Source organism: Bos grunniens, chromosome 7 (assembly GCF_055505025.1).
Source record: "Bos grunniens cultivar Pamir isolate PY7600 chromosome 7, Bosgru_T2T1.0, whole genome shotgun sequence".
In the NCBI taxonomy this organism is placed as follows: Eukaryota; Metazoa; Chordata; class Mammalia; order Artiodactyla; family Bovidae; genus Bos; species Bos grunniens.
The window spans coordinates 79,275,420-79,294,012 of record NC_141171.1 but is presented as its reverse complement, the minus strand read 5'-3'; the positions used below and the strand labels follow the sequence as shown (position 1 = coordinate 79,294,012).

General features: G+C 39.3%; 1 protein-coding gene across 1 annotated transcript in view; it reads right to left on the bottom strand.

The window, feature by feature from the left end:
• Positions 1-18,593, bottom strand: part of TENM2 (teneurin transmembrane protein 2) — a 1,167,677-nt gene that overhangs the window by 1,048,073 nt on the left and 101,011 nt on the right. Inside the window, exon 2 of the mRNA XM_086412765.1 lies at positions 8,375-8,674. Within this exon, the coding sequence (XP_086268891.1) occupies positions 8,375-8,600 (226 nt within the window). The 5' untranslated portion in view covers positions 8,601-8,674. The remainder of the gene's footprint in view (positions 1-8,374; positions 8,675-18,593) is intronic.

Sequence of the window (18,593 nt, the reverse complement as noted above, 5' to 3'; positions counted from 1 at the left end):
TTTCCACTGTTTCCCCATCTATTTCCCATGAAGTGGTGGGACCAGATGCCATGATCTTCGTTTTCTGAATGCTGAGCTTTAAGCCAATATTTTCACTCTCCACTTTCACTTTCATCAAGAGGCTTTTGAGTTCCTCTTCACTTTCTGCCATAAGGGTGGTGTCATCTGCATATCTGAGGTTATTGATATTTCTCCTGGCAATCTTGATTCCAGCTTGTGTTTCTTCCAGTCCAGCATTTCTCATGACGTACTCTGCATATAAGTTAAATAAACAGGGTGACAATATACAGCCTTGACGAACTCCTTTTCCTATTTGGAACCAGTCTGTTGTTCCATGTCCAGTTCTAACTGTTGCTTCCTGACCTGCATACAAATTTCTCAAGAGGCAGATCAGGTGCTCTGGTATTCCCATCTCTTTCAGAATTCTCCACAGTTTATTGTGATACATACAAAGGCTTTGGCATAGTCAATAAAGCAGAAATAGATGCTTTTCTGGAACTCTCTTGCTTTTTCGATGATCCAGCGGATGTTGGCAATTTGATCTCTGGTTCCTCTGCCTTTTCTAAAACCAGCTCGAACATCAAGAAGTTCACGGTTCACATATTGCTGAAGCCTGGCTTGGAGAATTTTGAGCATTACTTTACTAGCGTGTGAGATGAGTGCAACTGTGCGGTAGTTTGAGCATTCTTTGGGATTGGAATGAAAACTGACCTTTTCCAGTCCTGGGGCCACTGCTGAGTTTTCCAAATGTGCTGGCATATTGAGTGCAGCACTTTCACAGCATCGTCTTTCAGGATTTGAAATAGCTCAGCTGGAATTCCATCAGCTCCAGTAGCTCCATCACCTCCACAGTGCCTCATGGCTACTCCTTAAAACTAAGGCAGTGTTTTAGAAACACCAGACTATCCATTATACAGAAGAAAAAAAAATGCTAAGGGAAAGACTAAGGGCAAAAGGCAACTTAAATGGTGAAGCAGAGGGACAATATTGCAATGTTGGAAGCTTCCCATGGGTTAGGAAGCTTGGGACTAAAATAAAATTAAGAGGGATAATGGTCATGATATAGTGAAATAGAGAAGCAAGAAAAAAAGAGTCTTAGATGACTCTTTTAAGAGGCAAATGTTGTGATACCTTTCTCCCAAACTGGGGTTTCGGTGTCGGGGTGGGGAGGCGGCAGGAAACAGATATTGAGGAAAAGACAATTACGTTTGACACGTGACTTTTTAAGAAAAATATTCCAAAGGCAATTGGAAAAGCAGAAATGGAGCTTGGAAAGACCACATGTGTTTCATACTTGAGTGCTGCTAGTATTGGGGACATGGCGATATTTCTTACCTATGTCTGATTTCAAAACATTTATTTGCTATATAGTGTTAATGCCATCAGGCCTAGGAGCTACTCCTAAGCCACCTCCAGGTACAGGATAGCCTAAGCCCAAGACAAGGCCAACTGAGGGTAGAGTGACAGAGGCATGAGCATGTGTCCCACGCCAGGCCCACCTGAGCCTTCGTTAGGAATGTTCTGCTGATGATTGCAAAAGACTGCTTCCAATAGTGCTACCCAGGGAAGAAATCTGAGAGTGGGGTTATCAACAGACGTCTTCAAACATCTCTCTCTCCAGCGTAAAGCCAAGTAAAGAGGAGGAGGAACAAGATACGATAAGTGTGAGGCCAGATGTACTTCTCGATTCTCCAACGATGTAAGACAATGCATCTGATGTTTTCATAAGTTAATTTCAGTTGGGATATTATCCTACTTTTACTTGTAACTGAATGAGTCTTGAGAAAGAGAAGCTGTGAACACTAACATTATACAAACAAGGCTGCTTTAAAGGAGATGCTGTGGAGATGAAAGAGGGGACGTCACAGGTGAAATGGAGAATTACCATGGGGGGAAGAAAAAGCAGAAAAAGGAAAACAATTCAAAGAAAGTTAGATATGAAGTTGAAGGTATAATTGACAGTAGGTAATTACTGAAAGAATAACAACTGGGAGACAGGAAGATTGTAATCTTAGAAGGGCAGAGAATATCAACAATGAACATCCAGAAAAGCTCAACTCTCTAAGTGACAAGGGCTTCAAAGTATTACATGTAGCATGATGAGAATGAATTCTTTTTCATCCAGAGTTTATATGTATAAAATCTGCTTGTAATTTAAACCCGTTCCTCAGAGTTACATGCCAATTATATGCTATAAAAGGCACATCTGTTAAAATATTGCATCCAATGCCACTATCTTCGAGCATTTTTCTGTTCTTTTCTTTACTTGTAAAATTGTCTGACTAGCAACTCTACAGTGTGTTGGCATCAGCTGGCATTTGTTAGATGGTATCTTTCATTCCTTTCTAAAAATAGGGAAATAATCTATGAGTTATGCTCATCTTTGGGAGCAAAAGGTATGGTGTGTGGGGAGTCCAACAGCTGGAAGGGAATTTCTGGCTTCGAGGAGCCAGAACTATTGCAAGTCACAGGAAACAAACCTAAGCAAGGGGAAAAGGAGATTTGTGTTGCACACAATATTGTAAGGGTAGAAAGAGGACGATCACCACTTTTGCTTGGTATAAAATTAAAATGATAGTAATTATAACTGTTAGCATGTATTCAGCACTTATTAACAGAAAGATAACATCCACAGCATGATAAATGCATTGTTCTGTGGGAGAGGGAGAGGGTGGGAAGATTTGGGAGAATGGCATTGAAACATATAAAATATCATGTATGAAACGAGATGCCAGTCCAGGTTCAATGCACGATACTGGATGCTTGGGGCTGGTGCACTGGGACGACCCAGAGGGATGGTGTGGGGAGGGAGGAGGGAGGCGGGTTCAGGATGGGGAACACATGTATACCCGTGGTGGATTCATTTTGATGTTTGGCAGAACTAATACAATTATGTAAAGTTTGAGAATAGAATAAAATTAATTAAAAAAAAAAAAAAGAAAGGGTCCCAATAATCATATTGTGGAAACGTTTATAAGAACAGAAAATAAGACTTAGTCTACATTCTCGAATGTGATCAAGGTCATACTGCTCAAAGACATCGATACTGAGATTTAGACACAGTTAACTCTGGGTCTGCCACTACTCTCCCATATACCTTTCAGATGAAGCAACAAGCATTTGAGTTAGCCAGCAAGAAGACAACATATCATTATCCACTGAAATGTTATAAATTCTCTTTTTTTAAGTTTTTTTTTTTAAAGCAACACGACAGTAAGAAGTATTGATAAAATATTATTCTCAGTTGAAGTATGAAAAGAAGTCCTGCCTAGGGGTAGAAGAATAAATGGAATGCAATCTCCTTAAGCTACTGATCAAGTTTTCCAGATATTTATCAACCAAACTTTTGAACACTTCTAAAATGTAAAAGTTTATCATTATAGGTAAATTAAAAGCCTAGGGTTTTCAAAATAGAACCTAAATGGTGCTTTGGGTACAGTGGATAAGTAACTATATTAAGACAATGGTATAAACAGAAATACTCATACATTCCCAATATACTTCAATAATTATAATATACATTAATTGATATAGGTAACCACTTGAGTTTATTGGTTTGTGAGTTTTTAGGTCATTAGCACATGTTAAAGTTATGCTATGTCAAATTACACAGAGCAAAAATGTATTGCCCAAATTATTTTAAAGATCATAAGAGTGAAAACTGGTTTACGACATGCCAAAATCAAACCCAGTGTCAAATGCATATGCGTACGTGTTGATGTATTTTTAAACGGTTAGTGAAGTTATTTCTATGCTAGATCTGATGGAGAGAAGTGATACAAGCAATCTTTCAAAACTCCAATCTTCCCCCAATTCATTCTCAACCTTGACCCAAACAGACAGCCTGAAGTACAGAGAAAGAATTTAATCTCGGCCACCTCTCAAGAGGCTTGTACCACTAACTGGAGAGGAGGGCTGTTTGAGGGATGAGCAGCCTGGTGGAACTCTCTGGTACACTGGGCCTTGACTATAGCCCAGAAACTCTGTTTGCCTAAGAAATAGTATTTAGAGAGGGACTCCTTGCTTGGTTAGTGTTCCAGAATGAGAGGTGCTGCATAAAAGTGATGCCCTCCCCGAGGGGAGGGCAGAGAATCGGTGCTGACTAGCCTGGCAATCATATTGACCCTGGAAACTTTTTCCTTCAGGAGTGGGTGGTGGGAAGGTCTTGTAGGAAGGAAGGTTTCCAAGGAGTCCGGGATGGTTGTGCACATGGAGGGGAGTGGGCGAGAACAGGAATCTAGATCAGCAGTGCCGGTGGTGGTGGAGCTCGTTCTAGGTTCCATCAACCTTAGTGATTACAGTTCCTATACTGAGAAAGCCTTACAGGTGTGTTGACACCTAAAAGGTTTAGACATTGAATTTCACAGCCTTTGACTGAGACTGAATGCCTGGTTTTCATTGGTTTACTTATTTGAGAAGTACTCAAACGCATTGGTTTAAAACATAGCTCTGGAATCCAACTTCCTGTATGGGAAACCTGTCTCTAGTTCTTCCTATGTTTGTGACCTTGGATGATTTCTTTAATCTCCCCATGCCTTGCTTTCTTAATCCAGAAAAAAACGGACTAATAATAGTACCCACTTTACAATATTACCGTGAATATTAACTGAGTTACTAGAAGTAAAGTGCTTAGATGGGCACCTGATGAAGAAAGTCTCCATGACTGTTAGCCATTACTCTTTGGTGATTATTGTTGTTGTTATTCAGTATATCTGAAGACTCTATAATAATCCAGGCGAAGCACAGTATTAGACCAGAGCCAGAAGTACATAAATATGCAAAAGCAGAGTTCACATCTAACTTGAGGCTCTTGAGCCCCAGGAGGATGTCTTGTGTGTCACACTGCTCTACACCCTAACTTCAGGGTCCAAAATGGCAAGCTGATACAACCGGGTGAGCACTTGGCTGACCTGTATTATTCAAAGTGGCGTCTATTTCACAGATCAGGCAGGGCCTGGGTTTGCCCAGGGATCGGACCACTGGTCACTTTTGTCAAGTGCATTAACTTTCAGACCACTAGGATGCTATTTAGTGCAGGATTAGTCATTTACTAATTACTCCAGCGGCCACAGACCTAAGGTCAGTCATTTTCTCCCTTCACACCAGAAGAATCCAACATAATAGAGGCCAGACAGGTAATTTGCATTGTCTCTTCTTAGGAGAGACCCACAGGAGAAGGAGGCAGGAGGAGGATTCTGTGTTGAAAGCAGGCAAAGGAGTTTTACTTTGACAGGCATTTCCATAAGCTTCTCAGGGGAACTTGTGGCCCATCTTTCCTGCTGGGACCTGGCAGGTTCTCACATCTGATGCTTGCTGCTGGCCAGCTGGGGAAACCGGACAAGGTCTGACCCCAGCCCCTAATCACTTCTACTAGCTGGCAAGTCTTTTCCCCTCTGAGCATCTGGAGAGTCATCCGACTGTGTTTGCCAAACTTGCTTGCAAGTGAGAAGCGTGTTTGTTTTATGATCGCTGTCTTGGGTTTTAAATAAGAATACCGTAGGAGATGATCCCGCTCTGATCCTTGCTAATGTACCTCTAGGCTAATAAGTGCTGAGATGATCCTCCTCTTTGATTTCATGAATAAGAAAATAAAATGGGAAATGCATGACATTTAAAAAAAATTATTGTTATTACTGAGTGTAAAATTTGTTTTAACCCTCTCTGGAGTGGCTAAGTTTCACACTGAAAATGCTGCTTGCCAGATTGTATCTCCTGTTCCTCCTCTCCTTAAATATGTGCTTATTTACTTCCTGCAGAGTTCAATTTTAGAACCCATCAAAGTAGATCCACTCAGACTGACTACATTTTCATGCATAAATTCATAGATGTCTTCAGAAGGAATTGCACTTGCATATGCAAATACTTCCAATGCCTTTTCATTTCTACTTTTGGCCTGCACAGTTTTTAATTCATGCAAACACATTACACAAACAAATATGGGCTCAATAACAACACAAGGCATGTGTGAATTGTTAATTGCAAAGCGAAGGGTTTGATATGGCCAAGCGACTTTCATTATTATCAATGGAGAGGAACAAGATTAAACAGGAAGAATAAAGGTATATTTGAAAATAAAATCCCAAGCACTTGGTTTCATTTTATGTAAATATTAATAAGGGAAAAGGTGACAGGCAAATCCACAGTTCAACAATAATCTGGGATCTACAGTTCAGTGCACAATGATCAGAAGCCAGGACGCACCTTTAATGAGACTTAGGAAGGAGAGGCCACATTTTAGCCCAGAATCATGAGAAACAAAAACATATGCAATAATATCATAAAGGAAACAGAAAACACAACAGAAAACGAAAGGCTGTCAACCTTGTTGAATGTGCATCACCTTTCAAAATACCTCAGTCTTGTATGAGAGACACCCCTGGAAGCAACAGGCAGGTATCCTCAGGTTTCAAATTGGATAGTTAAGCCTTCCTTTAATTAAGCTGTGATTCCTCGGGTTTTTTTTTTTTTTTCTTCTAATTTCCACTACATGCACTTTGGGGTCGGGTGAGAACTTAACAAAGTAAAACACTTGTTGAAGTTACTCACAGATCAAAGACATCTGATACAGAGCAATTTTCAAGCAACCCTCCTCCCCTTGTTTGCAATGTGTTTCATTTACATGCAGTTAACTCAGAAAATAAGAGTGAAGATTAAATAACAAGTGCATTCTGCAAGGGTCTACAAAGGCAGTAGAGATAAAATTTTAACTGTTTCTCCGCTGATTTTGTGGCATGTTTTATTAAATATAAAAGGTGAAGCTAGGCTAATGGAGGAGCATTTGAGAACATGTTTTTTTAGAACAATCACTGGATTATAGGAGATATACATATATATTACATATAAGTAGTGCTTTCTAAGAAATAAACAAAGATGAAGTAAGCTAAGCTAAGGAAATTAAGAAACCAGGGATGGAATTTGAAGCTTCTACAGACTGCATGTTTGTGACTCTCCAAAATTTTTATATGAAAACTAACCCTCAATGGTATTTGGAGGTGGGGCTTTTGGGAGGTAAATGAATTACAAGGGTGGAACCCTCATAAATAGGTTTAGTGCCCTTATAAAAGAGGCCCCAGAGAGTTTCCTTGCCCTCTCAGCTGTATGAGGACACAGGACAAGATGGCCATCTATGGGCCAGGAAGACACCTCTCAGCAGCACTCAAATCTGCTAGGACTTGACCTTAACATTCCCTGCTTCCAGAACTGCGCAAACTAAATTTCTGTTATTTATAAGCCACCAGTTCACAGTATTTTGTTATAGCGGCCTGAAAGGAATAAGACACAAGCTAGGGTATCTAATGAAGAATTACATTAGTTGCAACATTTACTGACAGGGACATAGAATAAGAACTATACAATCAGTATTAACAAGTGGTGCAGTAAACCAGCAGCTGGAACCTTGACCCTTGGCACTGCAGAGCGCCCCTTCCTGGTGTGTTCACTGCAGTTTTGCGTGTACACTGGTAATTTTGCTAAGACTTTATGTAAATCACATATAGGGTGAGGCTGGTACACAAAGCATAAGACCTAGAGCCAGCCAGTCAACTTGGACACACTGCCTTTCAACACTGTGCCTGAGTCCAGGCGTTCACACATTTACAGCAACTCATCACAAGTGATAACAAAATTTCCCATGGATAGTGACTAAGAAGAGAATGCCAACTGTCAGTGCTTAGGATGAAAACATTCTCCTCCCCAAAGAAATCAAAATTGTATAAGAAAATTATGTTTAGGGAAAGCAGGTGTGGGAATTATACCAGTGGAATTGGAATTGACCTATACTTCAAAACACTAAAAACATGTGTAACTCAGAATTAACACCACATGTTTTTTGAGGGGGGAGAGAGAAATGAATTATTATTATATGGGAGGGGAGTGGAGAGAGATTCAAATATGTTTTTATCATTATACGATTTGTTCAAAGAGAATATAACCGAGAAGCTCAATGTGAGAAGCAGGAGAAATCTGAACTCTTAGAGGCTTGTGGAGAATAGTTTAAAAGGAGGAGAATAGTTTAAAAATCACAGATAATTCCATATTCCTTGGAACTGCGATCCATGATGGTCACAGGGATATCCCTCATGGAGCCAAGGGTCTGCTCTCTGTTACATCTGATCAAAACCTACCCTGGTGTGTCTTCAAAAGTAACCAACAAACTGTCAAAGAATTGAAGTGTCTAGGACAGAAGAGGCCCTTCTGTGATCCCCATAGGAATCTGACATGGGTTGACAAGAAGATTGTTCTCTTAAACTAAACTTGATTGGAGACTTGATGCAGACCTGCTTTGCTCCCTGTTTCCACCAACCTCAGTCATCGATGTGCAACAGCGCAAGCCAGTAAGACAGCTCAGACCTTCAGTGTGGTCAGCTCCACCTACCTTGTCTTGGGAACTCGTCTGACTCCCGGTGAACGAGGTCTGTGACTCGGTTTCCATAGTGCATCCTGCTGTCATGATCATAGGCCTTCAGAGTCTCGCTGGAGCTGTAGGACTTCTGGGTGGGCACACGACAGTCTTCACTGTCCAGGGAGGAGCTCGTGTAGCGACACTCTTTGCCACACCGTCCCCTGGTCAGAGAGCGGTGTCGCCGGTCTTTGACATCCATTATCCCAGGTCTGGCAGAAGGCTGATGCTTTCTGAAAAGTCAGGCTGGGGTTTGGGCACTTGTCACTTGGCCACCTAAAAACATCACAGGAGAAAAACTCAGACTATGATTCTAAGAATTACTGCCTTCTGTTCTGATTCATGCTTCGACTTGGATCAAAACACACAAAGGCAAATTTGGTCAGTGCTGCATCATCTCTTCTGCAAACGCTTAATGTATACTTAAACAATCAGCCTAAATAGAATCATTTGACGCAGTAAATTAATTCCCATGCTATTTAGCTAAATAGATTTCAGGGGAAAATAGTAGCAAAATAACTCATATTTTGATTTTCTATACGTGTAAAAACGACATGGTAAGTCTGTCACTCTAATGAAAGATCTTACTATGAAGTGGTTCAGAGTAAAACTGATTTTATCTGACTTTAATTGCTTTCTTTTTTTCCTGCTGAAGGACTGGGGGAAAAAACACCAAAATTAAATAAATGCAAATAAAATAAAGATGTAAAAGGCATAAATATATGCTGATAATGCTTTTAATGGTACCAGGTCACACTGGACCGACATAAAACTTGCCTGGCTGGGTATGGAGAATAACAATATAAGGCATTCTTGACAAGCAGTCTTCCTCTGATTTATTTAATGAGCCTTCAGTAAAGTCCTCATCTGGTTTATCTTCTTGGCAAATCTGATTCTTGGACACACCTGGTCTTTCCCCTGGTCACCTGCCAACAGGACATCTTGCTCACAGAGGTCCAACTGGCACAGCCACATGGCCATCAACCTAAGCCCACCCTAGCGTCCTTTTCACAGTTGGGATATCCACTGTGGAAAAGAAAAATGGGGAAGAGGACTGAATGCAACAGGTAAGTTGATGGAAAGAAGCCTCTCCAACATATGATCTGGCAACCAGGGAGCCCCCCAGCTTGACACCCGGGACCTAGAAATGTAGACAAACATCACTCAGAAAACTCTAGTCTTCTGCCGAGCAAATAAGATCAAAACACTTAGATGCCTCCAAGTTCCAAATGATAGGCTCTTATTGATTTCATCGGCCATGCAAAATAGCCTGGACCACAGGGCCAGGGCCTGGACAGAATGGAAAAATGCAAATTTAATTAAAATGGCAAATACAACCCAGAGCCAGTGTAATGATTTTTATCCAGGCTTCTGATGCTCACTGTTTCCTCAATATGTCAGAATGTACTTGGGGAGCAAGTCTATAGTTTGGAGCCCCTCTGCTCTTCTTTGGTTATTTACCACACTGCAATGAGATGCTTGTGTATACCAAGGGACTAGCCTAAATGTGCAGCAATGTGGAAGACATCAGCCCCAAGAAAGCAGAAGCCAAGTTATCTCTTCCTTGTCCTTTCATACCAAGAGGTCCTTCTGGATCTCAGAAACCCTCCTAATTAAGACTATTTGTGTATAGTATCAAACATTGCCTGTAATCAGGAATACCTTTGTTTGACAACTGGCAATAAAAAGAGGGCATATCTGTGGTAAACATCAAGCAGAGTCGAGCTGTTGCCACAGTCACTTATAAAAAATTAATTCTCAGTTTCCTGGAACCTACAGTCTCTGACTTAAGTAGCTGAGAAGCATCTTTGAGAGTCACCAGTCAAGACTCCAGGACCTGCTTAGGGAGCAAAGATGATCAACGTCAGCATGGAAGTTTTGGGGGCTGCACCAAAGATTCAAGTGTCTTAACATTAGTGCAATTTCTAGATGTCCAAAAACTTCTCCCTTAACACCCAACATGTGATCTTAACATTTTAGAATCCATAGTATAGGCTGGTTAAGAGCCTGGCTATTGTAGTCTTGTTGGATATCAATCTCATCATGACCACTGACTAGCCAGAGCCCTTGTAAAATTCAGGTTCTCAACCACTGAAAATAGAAAATAGGTATTTACAGATTAGAGTATCTATAAAAATTAGATGGGACACAATGGGAAAGCTCTCAATATGCTGCCTAACACATGGTAAGGGCTAAGAAGTAGTTTTTTCCTCCTCTGAATGATTAAAAATAATTTTTTGTCTAAGCTAAATAGCTGCAAATTTGCATAAGACAGAGATGATCATATGAATCCCTGAAACTCAAACTTCTAATTATAAGTATCAATACTTGAACTACATACAGATAAAGGAAGACTTTTAGTGACCACCAAGGATGTGAAAGTGAAAGTGAAGTTGCTCAGTTATGTCGGACTGTTTGCCACCCCATGGACTGTAGCCCACCAGGATCCTCAGTTCATGGGACTTTCCAGGCATGAATACTGGAGTGGGTTGCCATTTCCTTCTCCAGGGGATCTTCCTGACCCAGGGATCGAACCTGGGTCTCTCTCATTGTAGGCAGACGCTTTGCTGTCTGAGCCACCGGGGAAGCCACTAAGGATGTAGGTGGTGCTAACGCTAAAAACCTACTTGCCCATGCAGGAGACAAGATGCAAGTTTGATCCCTGGGTGGGGAAGATCCCCCAGAGAAGGGAATGGCATCACATTCTAGTATTCTTGCCTGGAAAATTCCACGGACAGAGGATCCTGGAGGGCTGCAGTCTCAGTTCAGTCGCTCAGTTGTGTCGACTCTTTGTGACCCCATGGACTGCAGCATGCCAAGCCTCCTTGTCCATTACCAATTCCCGGAGCTTACTCAAACTCATGTCCATCGAGTCGGTGATGCCATTCAACCATCTCATCCTGTGTTGTCCCCTTCTCCTCCTGCCTTGTATCTTTCCCAGTATCAGGGTCTTTTCGGAGGACTCAGTTCTTCTCATTAGGTGGTCAAAGTATTGGAGTTTCAGCTTCAGCATCAGTCCTTCCAATGAATACTCAGGACTGATCTCTTTTAGGATGGACAGGTTGGATCTCCTTGCAGTCCAAGGGACTCTCAAGAGTCTTCTCCAACACCACAGGTTCAAAAGTATCAATTCTTTGGCGCTTAGCTTTCTTTATAGTCCAACTTGCACATCCATACATGCCTACTGGAAAAACCATACATAGCTACAGTCTATGAGGTTGCAGAGAGTCTGACCCCACTGAACACCCACACAAGGATATATAAGATTGTGTGCTCTAACACTGAGGAGCTACAAGTGTTCTGGGGGAGAAGGGTTGGCTGTTTTGAATGTATTTTATCATTTTTCTCTCCTCTGCTTCACAGTGAGTTTTTAGTTTTTAATGTTTTCAGTGTTCCTAACTCATGAAATCCTATCTCCTCTAATTTGCATTATGCTTTGGAAATTGGGCTGATTTTCTACGTGTACATGTATGTGATTTTATTTTACACATATTTTTAAAAATCACGCTCTAAGTGGGAGCCTAAAGGCTTATTACCTATTTATAAAGTACAAGAAATTTAATGTTTGGACATTTTGATGTCTAATTTGGTTGCCTAGTGATCTCTTCCTGCTAAATTTCTCTTTCTTGCCTAGGCCCTTGATAGTTGAGTTTGTCAGCAATGTCACCTCCAGATAACTGATAGACATTTATATAAAATGAGGTAAGAAAATGACAAATTTTAGCCAAGGAAAGCTAATTTCTTAGAAAACTGAGCAGAGTATACAGGCTGTTGGATTTTGGACATTTTGTATTTATCTCGCTTGTTATTTAAAAATTAATTTCTAATAAAAAAAGAGACAAACCAGCAGAATTTATATTAAAATCTGGGTCCTGAGCTTATTATGGAAAATCACGCAGTCTAGAAATCCCCACTTCCAAAACGATTGGATAAGTGTACTTTTACAATTTTTTTCCCCCACTAGGTATAGCTGAAGACCCTATACATTATATATATAAAATAACAGTAGGAAGAATCTGAAAGGTAGGAATAAGAGACAGACTTACTAGTGCCCTCAGGACCTAAGGAACAAAACTGTGGTGAGTTTCTGAAATTTCTTTTTGCCCTATATATTTCATTCTTGGAGCTAAAGATATTGTCAACCCAGAAACAGCAACAGACTCAGACTATAAAAATTCCAACAAAATCCTGCTGCCTCTAGCCAAAGGACTTTGAAGGGAGCAGCCTAACAAAAGGGGAAACATTTAGATGTTAATCATCTCACCCCAGCCAAATACCATAGGAAATGCAGTAGCCCCAACTTCCACCTTCACCAGCAAAAGCCAAGTGTGGAGCCTAGATTTCCATGTTTCTGAGGAAGCAACAAGCCACCCCAAACCCAAACAGTGGTTTACAGAAGGTTAAGAAGGCAGATAGGACTTTTATGCCTTCTAGGAAGTAATGAGGTCATCTTCTCCTCAGAGGGTGCCAGCCTGGCCTTCCACCCTCACTGGGTGGTTATAAGGTGCCACTCTTCTCCGCTGGGGTGATATAGGAGGAGGACTAGTGGAGACTCAGGACTTTCATTATTTCCCAGTGGTAATGAGTCCTTCTGCCTATTGTTGTTGGCTATTGGTGCTAGCAGATATCATGTGGGGAGGAGTAATGGAGCACTCCTAACCCTACCACCAGGGAACTATCAGCGGAGGTCTAGTGGGGAACCAGAACTCCCAGCTCTCCTCCTCTCCCAGTTCCTAACAAGGAACTCTCTGCCCTAAAGTGCTAGCAAAGACTGAGTGAAAAACCTGGACTTTTAGGCAAAAGTAGCAATGATGAGGTAGGATCTCTCATCTTACAGAGCAGTGTCAGAGGAAACCAACTATAATAGAAGGTTTAAATAAGACATAGACTCTCATAACACAATACCTCAAATGTCCAGATTTCAAAAAACAAAACAAAACAAAACCTATACCACCAAGAGCTAGAAAACTTTCAAACGGAATGAAAAAGGTTTAATCAATAGATACCAACATTGAGAGGAGAAAGATGTTAGAATTATTTGACATAGATTTAAAAACAGCCATCATAAAATGCTTCAACAGTAATTTAAAGCACACTTTAAACAAATTAAAAAAAAAAAAAAAAGGTCTCAGCAAACAAATAGAAGATTCAAAGGAGACTCCAATAGAAATTTTAGAAGTGAAAATTAAAATAGCCAAAAAAAATTAATAGATGGACTCAAGAGAAGAACAAAGAGATAGAAGAAAGGATGAAGGAACTTGAAAACTGAACAATGGAAATTACCCACTCTATACAGTTGATTAAAAAACAAACTAAAGAAGAAAAAATGAACAGAGCCTTAGGGACCTATCTACAGAATTAGAACAAAATACTTAATGCTTATGTTATCAGAGTCACAGAGGAAAAGAATATGAAAGAGGGGCGGAGAAAGTGCTAAAACAGTAGCTGAAAACATCCAAATTTGTAAACATTCAAGATGCTGAACAAATCCCCAAAAGGGTAAAGTCAAATGCATTTACTTTAAGACATTATCATAGCTAAACTTCTGAAAACTTAAGACAAAGAAAATCTAGAAGGCAGTGAGGAAAAGCGATACCTTACCTTTAGGGGAAAGCAATTTGAATGAAAGTAGGTTTTTTTCTCAGACCATGGAAGCAAGATGGAAATGGCAAAACATTTTTCAAATGCTGAGAGAAAAGAAATTTCAACCCAGAAATCTAGATCAAGTGAAAATATCCTTCTAGAATGAAGGAGAAGACATGATATTCTCAGATGGATGAAAACTAAGTGACATTATGACCAGCAGACCTATTCTGAATTAATGTTGAAAGAAGTACTTCTCTAAAACAGAAGGGGGAAAAAAAAATCTTGGAAATAATGAAAGAAAAAATAAGAAAGAAAGAATATATATACTTAGTGAAAGTATTAATAAAGACCAAAGACTCCCTCCTTTTGAGTTTTCCAAATTACTTTTAATGGTTGAAGTAAAAATTATAAAATTGTCTGATGAGGTTTTAAATATGCAGAGGTCGTATTTAAGAAATGATATTATAAATGAGAAGGGTAAAAAGATATAAAGGGAGGTAGGGTTTCCACAATATAACTGGTAAAGTGATGAAAGCAGTAAACTGGGATAAGACATGTAGGTATAATGTAACAGCTAAAAAGACTATACAAAAGGATGCACTCAAAAACACTGTACATAAGTCAACATGGAGTTCAAAAAAAATGTTCAATAAACCACAGAAAAGTAGGAAGAAGAAAAGTGAAAAATGAAGAATAGAACAAGAGCATGAATAGAAAACAAAGAGTAAAATGGCATAATTAAGCCCTAAGATAACAATAATTATATAAAATGTAAGTGATCTAAATACACAAATTAAAAAATAGAGATCTTCAGAACGAATTAGAAAATACAACCCACTTCATACTGTCAACGAGTAAGTAAATTTAAATATAACATTGCAGGCATGTTGAAAATAAAACGAAGAAAAAAGAGATATAAAGTTAACATTAACAAAAAGAATGCAGGAGTGACTATTTGTATTAGATAAAGTCTACTTCATAGGCAAAGAAAATTATCAGAGATAGAGAGGGGCATTATATAATGATAAAAGGACCAATCTGCCAAGAAGTTGCAATTCTAAATATATATGTACAAAACAACAAACAAGCAAACAAAACTGCAAAGTATATTAAGCAAAAAGTAACAGAATTGAAAAGAAAAATATATAAATCCATAAACAGAGTAGGAGCTTTCAATACTGGAATTCAACAACTAGAAAATCAAGACAGATACAGAAGAATCCCAAAACACCATCAACCAACAAGCCCTATTTAACACTTACAGATTATTCCTCCCAACAACAGCAGACTGTCACATCCTTAAGTACCCAAGTAACATAGCCTGGATTGTAAAACAAATCTCAAACTGAAGTCATACAGAGTATGTTCTCTTACCACAATGGACTCAAACTAAATCAGTAATAGAAAAATGAGAAGAAAATACCTAAACACTTAAAAACTAAACAACAATTTTCTAAATAATACATGGACAAAAGATCATACAAGATCAAAATATACATTAAAGGAAAAAGGAAATATATCAGAATTTATAAGAAACCACAAAAACACTGCTGAGAGAGAAATTTATAAACTGAACACATTCATTGGAAAACAGGAAAATTCTCAAATCAATAATCAAAGCCCAGATTCTAGTAAAAGAAGAAAATACTAAAACTAAAAGTGAGAAGGAGGAGATTAATAAAGAACCAAATTAAATAAAACTGTATGGCACCCCACTCCAGTACTCTTGCCTGGAAAATCCCATGGACGGAGGAGCCTGGTAGGCTGCAGTCCATCGGGTCGCTAAGAGTCGGACACAACTGAGCGACTTCCCTTTCACTTTTCACTGTCACACATTGGAGAAGGAAATGGCAACCCACTCCAGTGTTCTTGCCTGGAGAATCCCAGGGACGGGGGAGCCTGGTGGGCTTCTGTCTATGGGGTCGCACAGAGTCGGACACCACTGAAGTGACTTAGCAGCAGCAGCAGTACGGATAAAAACAACACATAAAACAATGAAACTGGCTGCTTCTTTGGGGAAAAAAGTCAATAAAATTGACAAACTCTGGCAGAGTGACAAAGAAACAAAGAAGACACATGAGATACCACTAGATGCCTTGATGGCGTAAACAAGATTCTTAGGGACCATTTCAAAGAAATTTACAAAAATAAATTTGACAACAAAGATGAAATGGACCAACAACTCAATTCTAAGACTATGACAATTCCCCTAATACGAAATATTAGATCATTTGACTAATTTTGTGACAAATATAGAAATTTAACTTGTAATTTTAAAATTCACATAAAATCTCGTGCCGAGATGATTACACTGGAGAATTCCATCAAATGTTTCAAGGAGAATTAACATCAATTCTACAAAATCTCTCCCAGAAAATAGAATAGGGAGCACTTTACAATTCATTTTATGAAGCTACTTAAACATAACAAGTACCAAAAACAAACAAACAAAAACCCCTCCAAAACTAAAGACCAATATTTCCCATGAATATAGATACATAAATTCTCATCTTAGCAAATATAAGTCAACAGTATATAAAAATAATTATACATCGTGACCACATAGGGTTTATTCTGGGGATGCAAGGATGGTTCAATATTTTAAAATATCAGTGTAGCCACCACATTAAAGAAATAAAGAAGAAAAATTACTGAAAGTACAAAAGGTATCTGGCAAAAATCTACATTTGCTCATGATAAAAATTCAAACAAAAATTTGAAGTAGAGGGAACTTCCTCAACTTGATCAAGAGAATCAACAAAAAACCTATAAGCAGACCACCTGACCTGCCTCTTGAGAAACCTGTATGCAGGCCAGGAAGCAACAGTTAGAACTGGACATGGAACAACAGACTGGTTCCAAATAGGAAAAGGAGTACGTCAAGGCTGTATATTGTCACCCTGTTTATTTAACTTATATGCAGAGTACATCATGAGAAACGCTGGGCTGGAAGAAGCACAAGCTGGAATCAAGATTGCCGGGAGAAATATCAATAGCCTCAAATATGCAGATGACACCACCCTTATGGCAGAAAGTGAAGGGGAACTAAAAAGCCTCTTGATGAAAGTGAAAGAGGAGAGTGAAAAAGTGGGGTGAAAACTCAACATTCAGAAAACTAAGATCATGGCATCTGGTCCCATCATTTCATGGGAAATAGATGGGGAAACAATGGAAACAGTGTCAGACTTTATTTTCCCAGGCTCCAAAATCACTGCGGATCGTGATTGCAGCCATGAAATTAAAAGATGCTTACTCCTTGGAAGGAAAGTTATGACCAACCTGGATGGCATATTCAAAAGCAGAGACATTACTTTGCCAACAAAGGTTCATCTAGTCAAGGCTATGGTTTTTCCTGTGGTCATGTATGGATGTGAGAGTTGGACTGTGAAGAAAGCTGAGCTCTGAAGAATTGATGCTTTTGAACTGTGGTGTTGGAGAAGACTCTTGAGAGTCCCTTGGACTGCAAGGAGATCCAACCAGTCCATTCTAAAGGAGATCAGCCCTGGGATTTCTTTGGAAGGAATGATGCTAAAGCTGAAACTCCAGTACTTTGGCCACCTCATATGAAGAGTTGACTCATTGGAAAAAGACTCTGATGCTGGGAGGGATTGGGGGCAAGAGGAGAAGGGGACGACAGAGGATGAGATGGCTGGATGGCATCACTGACTCGATGGACGTGAGTCTGAGTGAACTCTGGGAGTTGGTGATGGACAGGGAGGCCTGGCGTGCTGCAATTCATGGGGTCACAAAGAGTCAGACATGACTGAGCGACTGACTGAACTGAAGATTATATTTAATGGTGATAGACTAAACACTTGTCCCCAAGGACAGGAATGAGGCATGGGTGTCTGCTCCCATCACATTACTCAACACATTGCTATAAATTCTATTCCATACAATAACACAAGAAAGGGAAATAAAATGCATACAGAGGGGATTCCCTGGTGGTCCAGTGGTCAGGACTCTGCATTCTCACTGCCCAGGGCCTGGGTTCAATCCCTGGTCCCACAAGACACACAGCATGGCAAAAAAAAAAAAAAAAAAGCATACTAAGCAGGAAGGCAACACAAGACTGTGCCTCTTTATAGAGAACATGGTTTTATATGAAGAGAATCCTAAAAAACTTATGGAAAATAAGTGAGTTCAGTAAGATTATAGAATACAAGATAAAACATGTAAAAATCAATTGAATTTCAATATACTAGCAATAAACACATGGATACCAAAATTCAAAGCACAATGCTATCTATAATTTTCAAAAAAAAGAAAAATACTTAGATGTAAATCTAACAAAATGTGTACAGAAATGGTAAACTGAAAAGTAAACACTTTTTTGATGAAAGAAATTAATTCTAACTAAACGAAGAGACAGGTTGTGTTCATGATTTAGAAGAATCATTATAGGAAAAAATACTAATTTTCTCTAGACTGATATATACATTGAAATTCATGTAAAATTCCAGCAAAAAATTTTACAGACATAGAAGAGATTATTCTAAAGTTTGTATAGAAAGGGGGAGGAACTGAAATAGCTAAAACAATTTTCAAAAAGAAGTGGAAGAAATCATCCTACCCAATTTTAAGACTTCTATATAGCTACAGTAATAGT